Source organism: Electrona antarctica (genome assembly GCF_951216825.1).
Source record: "Electrona antarctica genome assembly, chromosome: 7".
In the NCBI taxonomy this organism is placed as follows: Eukaryota; Metazoa; Chordata; class Actinopteri; order Myctophiformes; family Myctophidae; genus Electrona; species Electrona antarctica.
Window position 1 is genome coordinate 28,454,879 of NC_136812.1, and position 17,671 is coordinate 28,472,549.

The window sequence follows — 17,671 nt, forward strand, 5'->3', positions numbered from 1 at the left end:
GAGCACGTGCGCGTGTGTGTGTCTGTGGCAGTATGACAAGGTGGTGGAGGAGAGAGAGCGTGATAGAGTGGTTCAAAAATCTCTCTCTCCCATTAATTTCTCGCTCCTGTCTGCAGTTTCTCATTGACTTCACACAGACCTCTCTCCCACTGCATCTGTGGCAACGCTGACTACAGGCATCACCTGCTGCCCCTCCCCCTTCAGGCACACACACATGCCCACGCTCAGACGCACACAAAAGCATTACCCGTAAAAATGCACACGCACTGACACGCACGCACACAGTGCTCGCTCAGACTGTAACACAGCATATGGATAGAAGCCTATTGAGATAGATGACTCTAATATTCAGGAGACAGGGGGTTATTGAGCTGCGTGTAGGAGTTCTGGGACTCTGTGTTATGTGTGCAAAGGGCAACATGCTGGAATTGCTTGCCAATACTGTAGAAAGTGTGAACATTTGCCTGGAAGAAGCAGGTTTATTATTACATCCACCGATGTGGAGTTGGGGGGGGGGGGGGGGGGGGGGGGTGTCATGTTTTCATTCCATTTGCTGTTAGCAGGATTGGTTTTGCATGAAACTATATGTGAAGTTCGGTCACAAGGCAATGAAGAATTTGAAGAAAATGATTAACTTTTCACACATTTGGCCATTGGCGACATGGCTTCTCATGACAAAGGGCATGTAACTTCCAATCAACCCATGAACACATGAAACGCTAATTAACTTTTCCCACCGACTGGCCAGATGTTTTTGCGGTATCTGGTATTTCATGTGTTTCATGTGAAATTGTCCACTAAATGGACTGCATTTATATAACGTCTTCTTACAAATCGGTATACAATGTTTTTCACATTTACTCATTCACACACAAATGATGGAGGAAACCATGCAAGGCACCAACATGCTCATCGCCATCGGGAGCAGTCAGCGGTTCAGTGTTCAAGGACACACAGCCAGGAACAACCGGGCATCAAACCAGGAACCTTCCGATTCCAAGACATGCTGCTCGACCTCTGCTCTATAGCCACTTGCTGCCCCTTCCTCTGCATTTACCCATCCTAACTATTATAGTGGGCAAGTGCCATTAATACAGGACCCAGGGAGCAGTTATAGGTCAGCAGACATAAAGTACAGTAAGAAGAATGCACTCAACTGAGTGCCATCTTTCTAGTTTACTGTAGCAGACATAGTGTGATTCTGATTGGATTGGAGAATTTTACACATGTGACTATATTGAGTTTATTAGGAGCCCCATTAGCCGATGCATAACGATAGCTAATCTTCCTGGGGTCCAAGAACTACATGATGATTTGACCCTATAGGCTGTGTAAGAAAGCGTGCATGCATGCGTGCGTGCGTGCGTGCAATTGTACGCGTCTGTCTGTGTCCATCTGTGCATGTGTTTTGTGAAGTTACATCTATGTTCGATGTGTGTATTTTCTCTTTGGGTGTTAGCATGCATTAGCGTGCGCATGTGTGTTCACATGTACAAGTGTGTTCACATGTACAAGTGTGAGTCTGCTGTGTCGTCTCCCTGAGTGTGGGAGTGTGAAGAGGAGAACAGATGGGGGGGTCGCGCGTGCGTGTCTGCGCAAACACACACACACACACACACACACACACACACATACACATACACACACACACACACACACACACACACACACACACACACACACACACACACACACTGAAGTGCTCTCCACCGCTTGTAGAGATCATACAGTTGCATGGCAACACATGCTCACCATGACGACAGCAACAAAGAGCCTCCTTTAAATCATTTAATGTTGCATCAAAGGGGTTCAGAGTTTTTTGACTGAAACATGCTGCTATCCACAGTGCATCAACTGTAATAGGCCACAGTGAGATCATCTTTCCATTCATTCATATCTAGATTAGATCATTACTCATTCTTTCAGTTCAATACTCACTTAGGGGCTGTGTCCAGTGTCCACCGAGGTATTCTTCTTGACACATCCTATGTTTTGAATAGTTTTTTCAGTGGGAAGTTGGAACGGAATTTTTACGCTATGCTAGAAACGAGGCACTGAGCGCCAAGAGAGTTGCGTTTTTAGGAGAGCATATTTTGTTATCAGTTGAAAGAAAAAAGCTTTGGTGGACACAGCCTCAAGTCATTTCGCGGGCGTGTGCACGAAATGAGCACGACAATTTAACTTGACCACGCCCACGTAAATACGCTTACATTGTAGCCCATTGACTTATCCACACGTACAGAACAAATATAACACAGGTCTCATTGAAAATGAATTATTAAGCATGTAAATTGCTGCTTATCTGAAAGGACCTTTACTCAGTCATGAATTCAACAAACCCATCCATCCATCCACTCACCCATCCATCCATTCACATGCCAAACGGTTGGACTTACGGCAGTTGCTCTCATCAGATTTGTCCTTGCAGTCCGCATCCCCATCACACTTCCAGCTCAGCTGGACACACTCCCCGCTGCCACACTGGAACTCCCCAGCAGGGCAGCGTGGCTTCTGGGGCTCGGTCCTCCGGCTGCAGCGCTCCATGGACTCATCCGACTTGTCCTTGCAGTCCGGGTCGCCATCGCAGCTCCACAGCGCTGGGATGCACTCTGAGTCATTGCAGCGGAACTCGTGCGGGCCACAGGTGGGCGCTGAGCACTTCTGCTCATCGCTGCTGTCCCCGCAGTCATCGTCTCCGTCGCACACGTAGATGGGCGCCAGGCACTTGCCATTGTGGCACTGGAACTCTTTGTCGGGGCAGGCCTTGGCATCTGTGGAGAAAGAGAATGAGGGTTTACAACATAGGCAGGCACACACACCCTGCAGTATGTCTGGGCCTGGAGAGGAGAATTAAACACAGAGGCCTATAGACGCCTTATCAGACGACGTCACACTGATAAGAAATAGCATGCGCGTGCATAAAGGCAGCAGAAGAACACCACCTCTCATAAGATGCAATGGAAAAGTTCTAACTGCACTCACGTGTAAAAAATGCCCCATCAAACTTTCAGATGCTGTTTTTCTCCCAGTGTGGAGGAATAATGATTAGGATTTGTATTGTGATCTCTCGCCCTTGAAATATATAATCCTTGGTTTCTGTTGTGTTTGAACAATAATAGCAATTCAAAACAGTTGTCCTCAAAACCACACCTCCAGTCGCTGTCATAAGAACGGGAGGTGCGCTCATGAACACGGCAGCAGAGCCTGTTTGTGCACGGCTGCACGCGCACCTGCAGTCCATCAAGTATAATTTATGCTTCGTCCCGCGATGGTGTCGCGCACGCTCACAACAGTCGCATCTGCGATGCGATGTGAGCTTGTATATCAGCTGTTCTCTGTGCGCAATACTTTTTGGGCTTTGAAGTGTAAATGTCTCCTAGGGTGCATCTCACTAGCCAACTCACAAGAGGAGGTTGAATGGACTGAAACCAGCGCTCCCCAAAACAACAGGTTTGGAGATCTGTTGGGAATTGATTACATGAAACAGTCACCCGTGTGCCCAGTCCCAATGTTTGTAAACAAATAATTGGTCTATAAGACCATTGTTTGATTAAATCATACACTATATTGCACTGAAGTGGAAAAAATCCATCGCTCTGCTGTTTGTATGAGTGGCCTATCTTGCCTAGTTAAAAAGAGTCACTTTCTAATGAGGACGAGAGAGAGAGAGATAGAGAGAGATAGAGAGAGAGAGAGAGAGAGAGAGAGGGAGATAACTTATCACTGTGTACATTCCAGTTTTTGGTCTAGTGTGCTTTGGTGTTTGGAGAGTGAGAGCGAGTGAGAGATTCAAAGTTTGGGTTAAAGTTTTTGATTAATGAACAGAAACATATTTTAAGCCATTGGAGGGGTATAGGAAAACTGAAAGGGAAGCACAGACACTGAGTTTGATAGAAAGATCATACGTTCTACTCTATATTCTGATTCATCAAGTTTTACTTTTTTGAAATCAACCATACTGTTGATCTCATTGTGTAGATAACTACGTCTCCTCCGATACATGCGTGCGTGTGTGTGTGTGTTGGAGCCTGGCTGTGATGCTAAATGTGTTTCATGCTTGTATCCATCAGATGCTGGGCCAATGTGTTTAATAGGACCAGTTCATTTAATGGATAACTGGGCGGACGGAGTTGATGACGACGGTACTTAACTTTTATAGGTTCTTCATAAGGGACTCACAGATTTACCATCTCAAAGGGGACGTTTGTGCACATGGCAGATAAACACAGCCACACACACATGCACGTTCTTGCTTGTGTACTCACGCACACAAGCATGCACGCACACAGTTTTTTCAACATTCACAACTCCCCTGCCTGCTGACTGTTGGAAACTAACAAGAAATTATTGACAATGATATTTTACCTATATATATTTCCACCTATCAGATGTCCTCCTCTGTGTTCATATGCACTGTGTGTGTACAGTACGTGCTACTGGCAGATTGCTTTCATCCTCTTTCCTCCCAGCATTATGGCATTATCTAATTCCTGTGAGGTAGAAACGCATCACTATGATTCATGCGTTGCGGCTTTAAATAGGAACACACTTGTCCTTTGATGTACCTCTCCTCACCAAACATGCAGCGTAACCACTTCACTCCGTCTCTCCCTTCCTCTCTCTTCCTCTCTCTCTCTTCCTCTCTCTCTCTTCCTCTCTCTCTCTCTCTCTCTCTCTCTCTCTCTCTCTCTCTCTCTCTCTCTCCCTCACCCTCCCATGGTGTGCGTGTGCCGTGGGGACTCATTATGATAATAGCCTATCGGATTGCCTGCTAGTTATTACCGCTAGCATACTAATCATCCCTGCACAGATCTACTAATTTAATTAAAATGAAGCAAATAAACAGCAGCACCAACACAATCCTGGCAGTAGCCTAGGCAGACGCAGAGGTCGTGTCAGGTTAGGCAAACACGCAGTCGGGCAATTTCTTTACAAAACGTTCTACATAAAAGCCAGATGTAAATTGCTTTGCAGTGGAGTGTTTAGTAATGTGAAGTGAATATGTTTGTTTTTACTACAGTGTTACTACTGTATAACCAGTGAGACGCTCTGAGGGCGAGAAGCGACCTCGCCCTGCACCTCGCCATGCACGCATCCGCCTGGGTCACGCATCCGCCATGCACGCATCCGCCTGGGTCACGCATCCGCCATGCACGCATCCGCCTGGGTCACGCATCCGCCATGCTTCTCCATGGTTATCCAGGGTTAGATCAGGTCAGTGTCGTGATCTTCATATATGGAGATGGCCACGAGTGCTGTCGCTTTGGCATGGGATCAACTTTGACCAAAAAATGCACAATGAAAAACAGGTATGGCCACTGGTTCATGGCCATATACGGCGCGTTTAGAATGAATAAGCTAGTGTTCACGTGGTTTGTGGAGCCATCAGTACCAAGTGCCAACTGTATTCCATTTGTTGCAATAAATGGTAAAATCTACGAGAGTGAGAGAGCTAACGAGAGTGTTCCTCACTGAAATAAACATTGAAATGAACTTGAAGTGCATAGCAGAGGTCGGAGGCACAGGAAATGTAAAATGAATGCAAGTACAACACACACAACAACAAAAGACATTCAGGATGGTTTCACGGTTTGGTCAAATGACATCCTGATTTCTAAAGCCCTTCTCAAGCACCTGCCTCTGAATCCCTTCGCCTCTGTTTCACCTCAATGCCTCAGCACGGCTATCTGCCTTATCTGTTCCTTTCACGGCTTCATGGAAAAGCAGAGAATGTGATCAATGTACAATGGACATTGTAGGGCTTTACTGATGAAAATCTGAGACCTCATTCACAAAGGAATTTTGATCTTATTATTTTACACTGTAGCTTTCGTATTTTGGTTTAATTTCCCTGTTTTACGGACATAGGTAGTGGTCACTGAAATTAAATGTGAACTGCAAATTCAGGTTCACAGGTTCGGGATTTGTGGTGAGCCTTGCATCTAAGTACATTGGCCCCGTTATTACAAATTATGCTACTGAGGATGACAGATACAGAAATGTCTGGTTGCTTTGCAAATACAGCATGGTATTGTAAAAAAAATAAAAGAAATAAACACAAAGTGTTTTTTCCTGACTGTGGTTCATATTTAATTTAATTTGACCCACTTTACAATTTAGTCATTTAGCAGACGCTCTTAACCAGAACGACAAAATGCAAGGTTGCCGTACATTTTCTAAATTTCTAAACGTATGCCTTCGGCCTGGCGGAGGCATAAAGTAATTACTTTAGTTACTAATATTATCAAAGAAATTCTGAGATTCCAGTGCCGTTCCACCATTTTAAAGACTAGTGCTCCTCTTCCCAGCACAGTCCGTGCACCATGTTCCATTGCTCTCAGTGGCTTGCTTCCTTTGGCAAAATACCCTGGACAGTTCACATAGAAAATAATTCAACATTTGGAGAGGGGTGGGTGCCGCTCACTCACATGTCACTTTTTTCGACTAAATATGAAATATAGAGGAAACGGCAAGACTAAAAAGATCAGCAAACATTAGGGGGATGTTGAGGAATGTTGAGGATGTCGTGGCATCGTATGCCCCCCGGAAACCCCACCTGAGTATGTAGTAACTAGTAAGAGCAAAATTGGCTCCATGTGATTATGTGTGTGATAATGACTGATAATGAAACCCAATGCATTTTCCTCATAGACATTTCTTAAAGTATTTATTTAAAGACGGTTACGCCGCGGACAAAGCCAACTCGAGTCGTGACAACTCATGACAACACAAACAATATTTTGGACCAAACAAATAATTACAAAGAAGAAAAAACAACAAAAAAAGTGTTGTAACCTGCCGTTTTTTTCTTCTTTCTAATTATTTGTTTGGTCCAAAATATTGTTTGTGTTGTCATGAGTTGTCACGACTTGAGTTGGCTTTGTCCGCGGCGTAACCGTCTTTAAATAAATACTTTAAGAAATGTCTATGAGGAAAATGCATTGGGTTTCATTTCCTGGTCCAGGGTAGGAGGCGGGACTGCGACGCTCTATAGTCCAGACGAAAGCTTGACTATCCAATAAAGCAGTATTCAGCGGGTTCTTGTTTACTGATTACGGTCTCAAGCCGGTGATTAACGGGCAGTATTCCATTAAATCTGGTCCATGAGACCGCCTTCGCCATGCAGGTGGTCTCATTTAACCCTGGGTCAAAGCCATCAGTCCATCCATCCCCAGACCCACTGCTGGGCATCTAATAGATGGTGCAGGGAGATAGGGTACAGCAGCTCAGTGACCTTGTGCGAGAAAAGGACACCCAAACTCTCTCAGAGTCACATTACAATACTGCAAAGAGGCAGAGATGGACACATGTAATGTTCACAAATAGTGCGGTGTATGTATGTGCACACAGACATACATTTGACGTAAAGAAACATGTCATCGATGTCAGATGGAAATCTTGTCCAAAACCATTACTTTTCAGGAAATGGGGGTGTTGCATCCTCCCGGTGGGGGCTCCTCACAGGCAGGTGAGCCAGTATGGTACAATACACAGAAAGGAACATATATAAATGTGTGAACCCCACACATGGGGAGGACCTTCTGTAAGTGGCATTACTAAAATGGAGGTCAAAAATAATTTACTGATAATTGATTAAATAGCTAATATAGCCAAAATCCATTGGACACACTTTGTTTTTGTTTTCTTAACATGCCCCCACATCACCTCAGCCATCTTTATGGCTGAGGTGAGTCAGTGAGCTTTCTGTTTCTGGAGCGTGCAATGTAACACACACACACACACACACACACACACACACACACACACACACACACACACACACACACACACACACACACACACACACACACACACACACACACACACACACACACACACACACACACACACACACACACACACACACACACACACACAATAAACTGAAACTGAAACACACACACACACACACACACACACACACACACACACACACACACACACACACACACACACACACACACACACACACACACCTGAACGAACCTGACTTCATCAGGTGTGCTCTCAGAAACACAAGCTGGAGAGCATTGATCGGCTCAAACAACCGGAAGTTTTGTGGTAAACACATTTTAGCAGGTGACAGACACTGTGTAAAACATCACATTCCACTGGCTCTCTCCGTCTCACTAATGTCTAACCACAAACGCACCCCGGCGACACCGGAACACATTTTTAATGGAGGGCTGGGTTAATGGCCCGTGTTAACAGACAAACAACATGTTAGTCTTCTCCATGGAATATCAATATGTACGCATCATCATCCACAGAGGAGCATCAATAACATAAAAATATGTGTAGAATGAAGCATGAGGCGGTGTGTCAGGCACACGTTGGTAATTGTAGATACAATATTATGGATATTCATCACCATGTAAAGGGAGAAAAGTGTAAATTCCTTAAAGGGAGCTAGGAAGAGTGAATGCACTGAAAAAAATATGTAATTCATTATGCAGTATTTTGTTTACGTACAGTATGTATAATTTACTAAAGCACCCAAACCCTATATACTTCGCTGAATGGGTCCCCCAGGGGTCTATAGGCTTCTTGTCAAGCTTCCGCGTGCGTAACATAAGTCCCGGAAAAGACGCGCTGTGATTGGCAAGTAGTCACTTGAGTGACAGCGAGAGACATGGAGGAGTCACATGAGTGACGTCACTTGGGCAGCGACGCAGTCGCCTTCAGCAAATGCCTTCAGCACTTCTAAATAAGAAAGCTGCGGAGAACTGTTGCTTTGTGTTCACTCTTTAATGTTTTCTGTTAGTAATCTAATCCCCCCTGGCTCTGATGTTGTATTGTTAATAACTTTGTTGTTTGTGTTTGTTTGTTTGTCTTGTTTTGTATTGTAATGTATATTGTCATGACTGTTATAAAGATTTGTTTAAAAAAAAAGCCTTCAGCACTGCACTTCCGCCTTCATTGGGATACATGTCGCTCCAATGAACTGCAACGGCAAATGAGGCATCTATTTCTTATAATATCTATGTTCTTGGTCCCTCCTTTTGTCCCTCTACACAAAATATCTTCTACTTTTGTCCCTCTACACCAAATATCGTCTACTTGTGTCCCTCTACACCAAATCTCTTCTACTTTTGTCCCTCTACACCAAATCTCTTCTACTTTTGTCCCTCTACACCAAATCTCTCCAACGGAAATAACCAATCTACAAGTTCGCAACGCGCTGTGAGCTTGCATATTTATCTTCGTCAAATGTTTGCCTATTTTCACCGAATGTTCAATCTATTATGATATGCCCGCCATAGGGATGCTAGAGTGGTTAACCTGGGTGAGTCACATTGAGATTTCAATCTCTTCTTCAAATGGATCCTGGTACATCCATTTAAAGCAATGACCTGCTTCACACAGTGACACGCATTTATAGTATGGACGGACGGACGGACGGACGGACGGACGGACGGACGGACGCGAAAACAGTCTCCGTCCTGGTAGAGACAATAAAGATATATACAAACATATGTACTGTATGTGAAACCACGTATATACATGGTATTTATAACATTAGCATCATATGCAGGTGTCAACATGTTCTTTTAAAAACATTAGCAGGTGTGTACAGTACATATTATTTAAAACATTAGCAGGTGTGTACAGTACATAGTATTTAAAACATTAGCAGGTGTGTACAGTACATATTATTTAAAACATTAGCAGGTGTGTACAGTACATAGTATTTAAAACATTAGCAGGTGTGTACAGTACATATTATTTAAAACATTAGCAGGTGTGTACAGTACATATTATTTAAAACATTAGCAGGTGTGTACAGTACATATTATTTAAAACATTAGAGGGCAGTACAAGTTACACTATAACTGCAGTGCAGAGGTTCTCATATAGTGTATTGTGAACTTGGTAAAAAAACATGGTTAAAGTGTGGATATAGCATTCCTGATTGCATAATGAAAGCCATAACTGGCAAACTAATCCCTCTTCTCCTTTACGTGGAGAATCATGTGGACTGGGTAGGGTGCACAGACCAACAATAACACGGTTAAATATAATGCAATAAAAGCCAGTGTTCTTGTGGCGAGTTGTCTCTTTTTATTAGGCTCACACGTCCGTTAGCGCCAGCTGTACTGGTACTGTACCACTGATGTGTGTCAAACTAGCCAACTCGTAAATTTTGCTGCCAATAGACATTAACGTCTCAAACTAGAGGCCATTGTGTTTATACAAGCCTGGCAGCCATCCTATACCTCCACTGGATGGTATGCAGAGAAACAAAGAAACTTTGAATAACACAACGGTCCAATTCAATTAAATTTACAGTAACAAGCTTCTTCTCTGATATCTGCAATACTGAAATATTTTGGGATACCTCTGCATTCATCCTGTGAGTTGGCAAAGGGGCGCTTGAAGGGGTGGGTTTAGTGTTCTGCTGTGTGTTCATTATGTACTATTAATGCTTTTTTACTTGTATTTGCTGTAAAAAGAAAAAAATATGAATATACAGTGTTTAATTTTAATCTACTCTCTTACTAGCAATAAAATAAAAATAAGGAAATAAATGCCTTGAATTATTTGAGTTAACTGTCAATATAGAGAGAGAAATATGAAGCATTGCGTTAGTTAGTGCAAGGCACGGGAGTCAAAACAGCTCAGCTGTAATCAGCTGTCAGTCTGCTGATTGCTTTCAATCAGCCATGCCTACACCTACACATCAATCACACCTCATTCCCTCAAGGCGGTCCATTTAAATACGGCTCTCTTCTACACTAGGGCCACTTTTAGACGGAAACGGGTTCCAGAGAAAACAACAAAGTCCTGTTGCGTTCTCATTTTATATTCAGCCTTTACACAGAGACGCTGTAATGACTGAAAACGCTGTAATGTGCACATCACAAGGCTTTTACATCATTGTTTATACATTCACCATCGCTAGTGGCTACATTTGGGTTTGCTTAACGTTCCCTTATTTTGCTTGGACACAATTCAGGGAACATCTCCCAGAGTGGAGCCTTTAAGTTAAATCTGGTTAAATCTATTCTACTTTGACATGAGAGTTCCTGACTGAAATGCTTCCCGTAAAACCCCTCTCCACTGCAGTGCAAAACAACTCCCCTCTGGAGCTGCATGTGCATTGAGTCATTCTTTTGAAGACATCAAACTAATGTAGCATTTGCTAGGAGGCACCATTATCTATAATATCATTAAAATGGCACTGGATCAGAAACAAAAACACTGCCGGGGATGTGTGTGCGTGCCTGTGTGTGTGCGTGCGTGCGTGCGTGCGTGACTCAGCTGTCCCTGCATCTGTAAAAAGGCAGATCTATGGCTAAAGCTGTCAACCCATCACTTGGATGGGGAATAAAGACTCCAGTGCGCAAAATAGCGAGAGAGAGAATGGGTTGAACATCAGACAGCTGACAGACCATTAGATCATGCATCTGATGCAAACATTGTGAACCCCCAGGACCTGTGTGTGTGTGTGTGTGTGTGTGTGTGTGTGTGTGTGTGTGTGTGTGTGTGTGTGTGTGGTGTGTGTGGCCATACATAGATAACATGAAAGAGGGTCCCTTGGGTGGTCTCAGAAAACATTTATCAGTTCATAGAAATGTTTGTGGACCTCCCAACCCCCCCCCCCCCCCCCCCCCACGCACACACACACACACACACACGCACACGCACACACACACACACACACACACACACACACACACACACACACACACACACACACACACACACACACACACACACACACACAAGACAGAAGCAGATAGGGAGGACCTGGGCCCCCAGTTCATCATCCAGCCATAATGTAAAAATCACACCCGTGTGAACTGAGTGGTGCAAGGTCTTATATAGCCTGATCAGCTGTGGTCTGACGTAATGTCAGTGACCATGGTAACCATGCTCACCTGTGCACGGACACGTACACAGGTACACAAACATAGATACAGACAAAGCTGGTTGTTGGAGTGGTTTGCACCACTCAAAAAACGTGATGCTGTATTCCTGATAGAGCAGACATACAGAGACAGTGTGTATTCCTGATAGAGCAGACATACAGAGACAGTGTGTATTCCTGATAGAGCACAGAGACACAGACAGTGAGAGCAGACATTTAGAATGGATTCATCGTAAACTGACAGAAACCAGAGCATCAGAAGCATAACCAGTGAGTCAGCCAAGTGTAACAGTATGTAATACGGTACAGTATGTTCTTAATGTAGTGACACTGAATCAGAATGTTTCAGTTAAAATCTGAGACTTGAAATCAGGTTAATGAGAGTGAGCAAACTCAAATTTAAAAGGTCCTCGAATCCTTCTGCTAGGTTTCTTCAAGTGTTCTAGAAAGATTTTGCAACCATGGTGAAACTGAGGTTGATGGTTGTAGTCAGGGGGGCTATTTCAGGGGTCAGTAATGGATTAGGATTATGTGGATTATCTACAGTATTTGTACAGGTGAGGCAGGTATAGACAGATTCCAAAATTGATTTATTTGATTTGCACTCTAGCGAGGCTGCTATTGCTGCAGTGGACAAAGTCGCAGTAAATTACTGTACTGAAAGAAAAGGCATGGAGAATTGGATAGACTATGTTCTACAGTTGACTCGAATGACAGATCAAAGCATAGTGGGTGTTATATAATTTGGCATCCTACTCTACATTAAAATTGGCTAATGAGAGAGCTGGCCATCACTCTGACTCAGCCATAACCATATAAGGAGTTCCCAATGCAGCTATGCCAAATGTTGGAGTCTGTTGTCCAGAGCCAAAAGTTATGATATTGAGGGGGCGGAAACCGAGCATGCAGTCTGCAGTTCATGCAGCCTGAACTGAGACAAGCTGGAGTTGGAAATACATTGTTTTCAAAGAGGGCGGTGCAAATAAGAGCTATTTTAAGAATGTGTGCAACATGACAACTGTTTTAAAGTATTGTGTATTAACAACTAAAGTCTCTTTAATGTTTATGTTGTACTATTACTACAAAACAATCTAAAATAAAGGGATTTAAGATCATTAAAGCTGGGCTGTTGCCTGAGTCCAATGTATTTCTGCCTACTTCCGGTCCAGGACTTGTCCCAGTTGGTTGTCCCCATTCTCAATAGCCGCCATTGGACTGGCCCCATGAAGTGAACGCAGTTTGCGTAACTCTGGTGTTGTCTAACCTCAATGTGTCGTCATGGCATCAGCCACAAACAATTCAGTCAGCTCCATATCGGCACAAAAGGGCATGTGGCTCTGGACAAGCCGTCCAGAGTCCAGAGCCACATATCCGACCGCAATGCCCATATATGGTCATGTGCATGTATGGGACTGCCTGACTTCAAACTCGGCACGTGCAGCGGCATGGACTAGTGAGTGACTAGTGACCACCGCAGAGTAGTTTGGATATTCAGTTGTCCAGAGCCGTCGATCCAACCAATATTCCCATATATGGGCTTTCCAATATATGGACATTGGGCATATAGATGACATCAGGGATCTCCATACAGTATATGGGCATGAAAGACCCAAGGACTGACAGATACAGAACATGACATCTCGATACGGGTACAATGGGTAGTCTGGCAAATCACTCAGACATAATTTGTGAGGGCAGTGTAGCAGCCCAAACGTTAGATGTGGACCACTTTTGACAGACCGCTACAGTACATAATGCATGGTAGAAGTTCTGTGTGTGTGTGTGTGTGTGCGTGCGTGCGTGCGTGCGTGCGTGCGTGCGTGCGTGCGTGCCTGCGTGTGTGCGAGCGTGTGTTGTGTGTAGCTCTAGCATCTTTATCAATCCACAGTCACATTTCATGATGTTCTCTAAACAGATGAATTTCTGTACTGAAAAATGTGACAATGTGAAAATGAACAAATACAATCTTGTTTTGTAGGTAACATAATCCATGATTATTTTCTAAATCATCTGGCGCTGCATGAAGTATATCTGCCTGTTGCAGCAGCTCAGTGTTTTAATGTTTTTAGCGTGTTTTTAGCGTGTTTTTCTGTCAAGTTTTTAGCTTGTTTACATTATGCTGCTGTAACGTATCAATTTCCCTGCGGGGATAATAAAGTACATCTCATCTCTCATCATCTCATCATTGGAATGTGATGCAGATTGTGGATTGCACATAGCCGTGGTAAACAAAAAAATCATAAAGCATAGGTCTTCAAATTGCTGTGATTGAAAACTAGATTGGACACTTACTGTAATACACACGCTGTAGTGCCGACTCGCTAATCAAAAGCCCCCTCCAAATACTGTGGCATTTGTATGCTTCATAATGAATTAACTTATTGACAGTGGCAACCATAGATTTTCTGTGTTTTTGAAATAAAGGATGGATTAACTGTACAGATACAAATCACACCTGTGTGAAGGGAGGGGCGCTCTTGTCGTCGTACATTTACGTCATATTTGGCAGACATTTTACCTAATTTCTCCTTTCATTGTCAATGGCAAATATGAGACTTGTGGGGGAAAGATTTACGTCACATTTGGCGGACATTTGACCCAATTTCTCCTTTCATTGTCAAAGGCAAATATTGAGAGTGTGGGGACAAAAGGTTTTTCATATATTTGCCATTTTGATGTGATTTGACTGTATTTCATTAACATCAGCAAGAGTATCATTTATCCCTTCACTTATAGTCCAGCAGCCAACAGGCTTTGTTTTGTTCAAAGTGGGAAATTTGGAATATATTTAGTTTTTGTATTGGCCTAAAATATTGTTTCGCACAGACACACACGCACACACACACACACACACACACACACACACACACACACACACACACACACACACACACACACACACACACACACACACACACACACACACACACACACACACACATGTGGATAGCACATGTAGAAAAGCAGAGGACAGCTCATTTACACCACTATCTGACAGGAGTTTATATTAAAATATGAATAGCCCGACAGACTGGCCTTTTGAAGCCTTGCCTCCAACCTGACAACATATTTGTATGGAGACTAGCAGTGGAATCTTAGGGATCAATATATGAATTATGAATATGAATATACTGTATGTCTGTCTGTCTCTGTCTGTGCGTGCATGCGTGTATGCGTACATGTACTGTATGCATGCGTGCGTGCGTGTGCATACTGTGCATATGTCTTTGTGTTTCTAAAGTATGAGGACATGCCTGTGTGCTAAATTGTAAATGTTCATGAAACGATTTTGGTGGAATGAAAACTTTTGAGAGTATTTTAGGAATGGCACAGGGAACAATAGTTCTTTATTAGTATTTTAGGAATGGCACAGGGAACAATAGTTCTTTATTAGTATTTTAGGAATGGCACAGGGAACAATAGTTCTTTATTAGTATTTTAGGAATGGCACAGGGAACAATAGTTCTTTATTAGTATTTTAGGAATGGCACAGGGAACAATAGTTCTTTATTAGTATTTTAGGAATGGCACAGGGAACAATAGTTCTTTATTAGTATTTTAGGAATGGCACAGGGAACAATAGTTCTTTATTAGTATTTTAGGAATGGCTCAGGGAACAATAGTTCTTTATTAGTATTTTAGGAATGGCACAGGGAACAATAGTTCTTTATTAGTATTTTAGGAATGGCACAGGGAACAATAGTTCTTTATTAGTATTTTAGGAATGGCACAGGGAACAATAGTTCTTTATTAGTATTTTAGGAATGGCACAGGGAACAATAGTTCTTTATTAGTATTTTAGGAATGGCACAGGGAACAATAGTTCTTTATTAGTATTTTAGGAATGGCTCAGGGAACAATAGTTCTTTATTAGTATTTTAGGAATGGCACAGGGAACAATAGTTCTTTATTAGTATTTTAGGAATGGCACAGGGAACAATAGTTCTTTATTAGTATTTTAGGAATGGCACAGGGAACAATAGTTCTTTATTAGTATTTTAGGAATGGCACAGGGAACAATAGTTCTTTAGGGAACAATAGTTATTTCTTGTAGCTCCCTGTGTGGTCAGAGGGATTTGATGTCTTTGTTATCCCCTCCACCAGTGCCCTTCCATCATTCTTAACTGCTACATGCCTGCCTGTAAATTAATTGGATTTCCTTCAATAATTATTGTCAAGCAGTAAATCTACTGTATGAATACATTAACAATTGCACGCTCTGATTTAGGTGATTACTTCAAAGTCATAAACAATAACCCCCGATTTATGCCGTGGCTGTTGCCTGTTAATGGCATGATTATCATTCTATATTGCTTCATTAACATGGATCTGCTATGTTAAGTCTGTGAGTCTGAGCATGTGATCATGCTCATTTCTTTTTTTGGGGCACGGTGGTGCTGTCGCCTCACAGCTAGAAGGTCCTGGGTTCGATTCCCGCTGGGGATGCTGTGGGCACTAGGGGCGTGTTCCCTCCTCCGCGTCATCAGTGCCCATATCCGAGGTGGGGTTGGCAAAAGGGCCTTTCTGTGTGGATTTTGCATGTTCTCCCTAGGGTAGGTAGGTACCCTCACAAAAACATGCAGTAATCCTGGTCTCTAAACTGCCTCCCCCTGGCCAGCCAGCCTGATGGAGGGGAAAGGAACTGGTCGGAATAACGTGTTCCTTCCACGCGCTACACTCCGGCCAGGGAAACTCCCCCCTGTCAGGTGAAAAGAAGCAGCTTGGACTCATAGAAGGAGGCATGAGGTCAGTCCGCTGCCCCCCCCCCCCCCCCCCCCCCCCAGGTTGGCAGAGGAAGTGTAGCGCCCAGGATTACATTAGATAATTGGCACTGGGTGAAAAAAAAACTGGTTTGCAAAAATCGTGGGATAAAAATTATTTAGGGGTCCAAGCACCGCAGGGCCTGGAACCCAATTGTTTTGGGGGATATTATTGAGGGGTGCTAGACCCTCCTATGCCCAGCTTTCCGGACAAAAGTGAAAACGGAAAAGTGAGGACGCAAATTGTGATTGGCTGGCGTGATTGGGTGGGAGATGTGCCATTGGTTGAGATATGCAATACTCGAGAGATACAATTCTTGGACCTCTTAAGCTATATGCCCGTGGCTGTTGTATGATAATAAGACGATTGGCTGATTTTGGTTTTTCGTGAGGACGCAAATTGTCACTGCTCAACAGTGCCATCCAGCTGTATTGCCGTGGTACTTCCATGCTCATACAGACACATTCCATGCGCACGCACGCACGCACGCACGCACGCACGCACGCACGCACGCACGCACGCACGCACGCACACAGACACACACACACACACACACACAGCACCACTCAAAAACGACAATACCCATTACTACTTGCAGTAGGAGTCGCTAGAGCAGCAAAATGCAGAGATCGCCCACCCCTATGCTGATATCCTTCCCACCCTCGAACATGGCCAAATGTATTAGTGGGAGTACCCGGGCCAACTCTGAGTTTTCACAGTGGATGGCAGGTACTTTAACTCTACCCCACTCGGACGCCCACAGAAGCTTTTATGTTCTACTGTAGCCCCTCAGGGTGGAGTACAATACAGTCATCTTTTTGGCTCTGCCTCGGACTAGCTTGTGTGGGTTCCCGTATCATCTCTGTGTGACGCTGCGTGGGAGATAGCGGGGCAAGGGAGAGGAGGGGAATGAGAGCAGACTAAGATAGTTAGAGAGAGAGAGAGAGAGAGAGAGAGAGAGAGAGAGAGAGAGTCCGTGTGCGCAGCAAGAGTGTGTATAGACGGATCCACGGAGGGGTGCCCTGGGCGCAGCCATTA

The 17,671-nt window shown here is 43.7% G+C and overlaps 1 protein-coding gene across 1 annotated transcript in view; it reads right to left on the reverse strand.

Moving 5' to 3' along the window:
* Positions 1-17,671, reverse strand: part of lrp8 (low density lipoprotein receptor-related protein 8, apolipoprotein e receptor) — a gene marked incomplete at both ends in the record, with an annotated part of 197,538 nt that overhangs the window by 48,844 nt on the left and 131,023 nt on the right. The window contains one exon of the mRNA XM_079505451.1: positions 2,397-2,771. Within this exon, the coding sequence (XP_079361577.1) occupies positions 2,397-2,771 (375 nt within the window). The remainder of the gene's footprint in view (positions 1-2,396; positions 2,772-17,671) is intronic.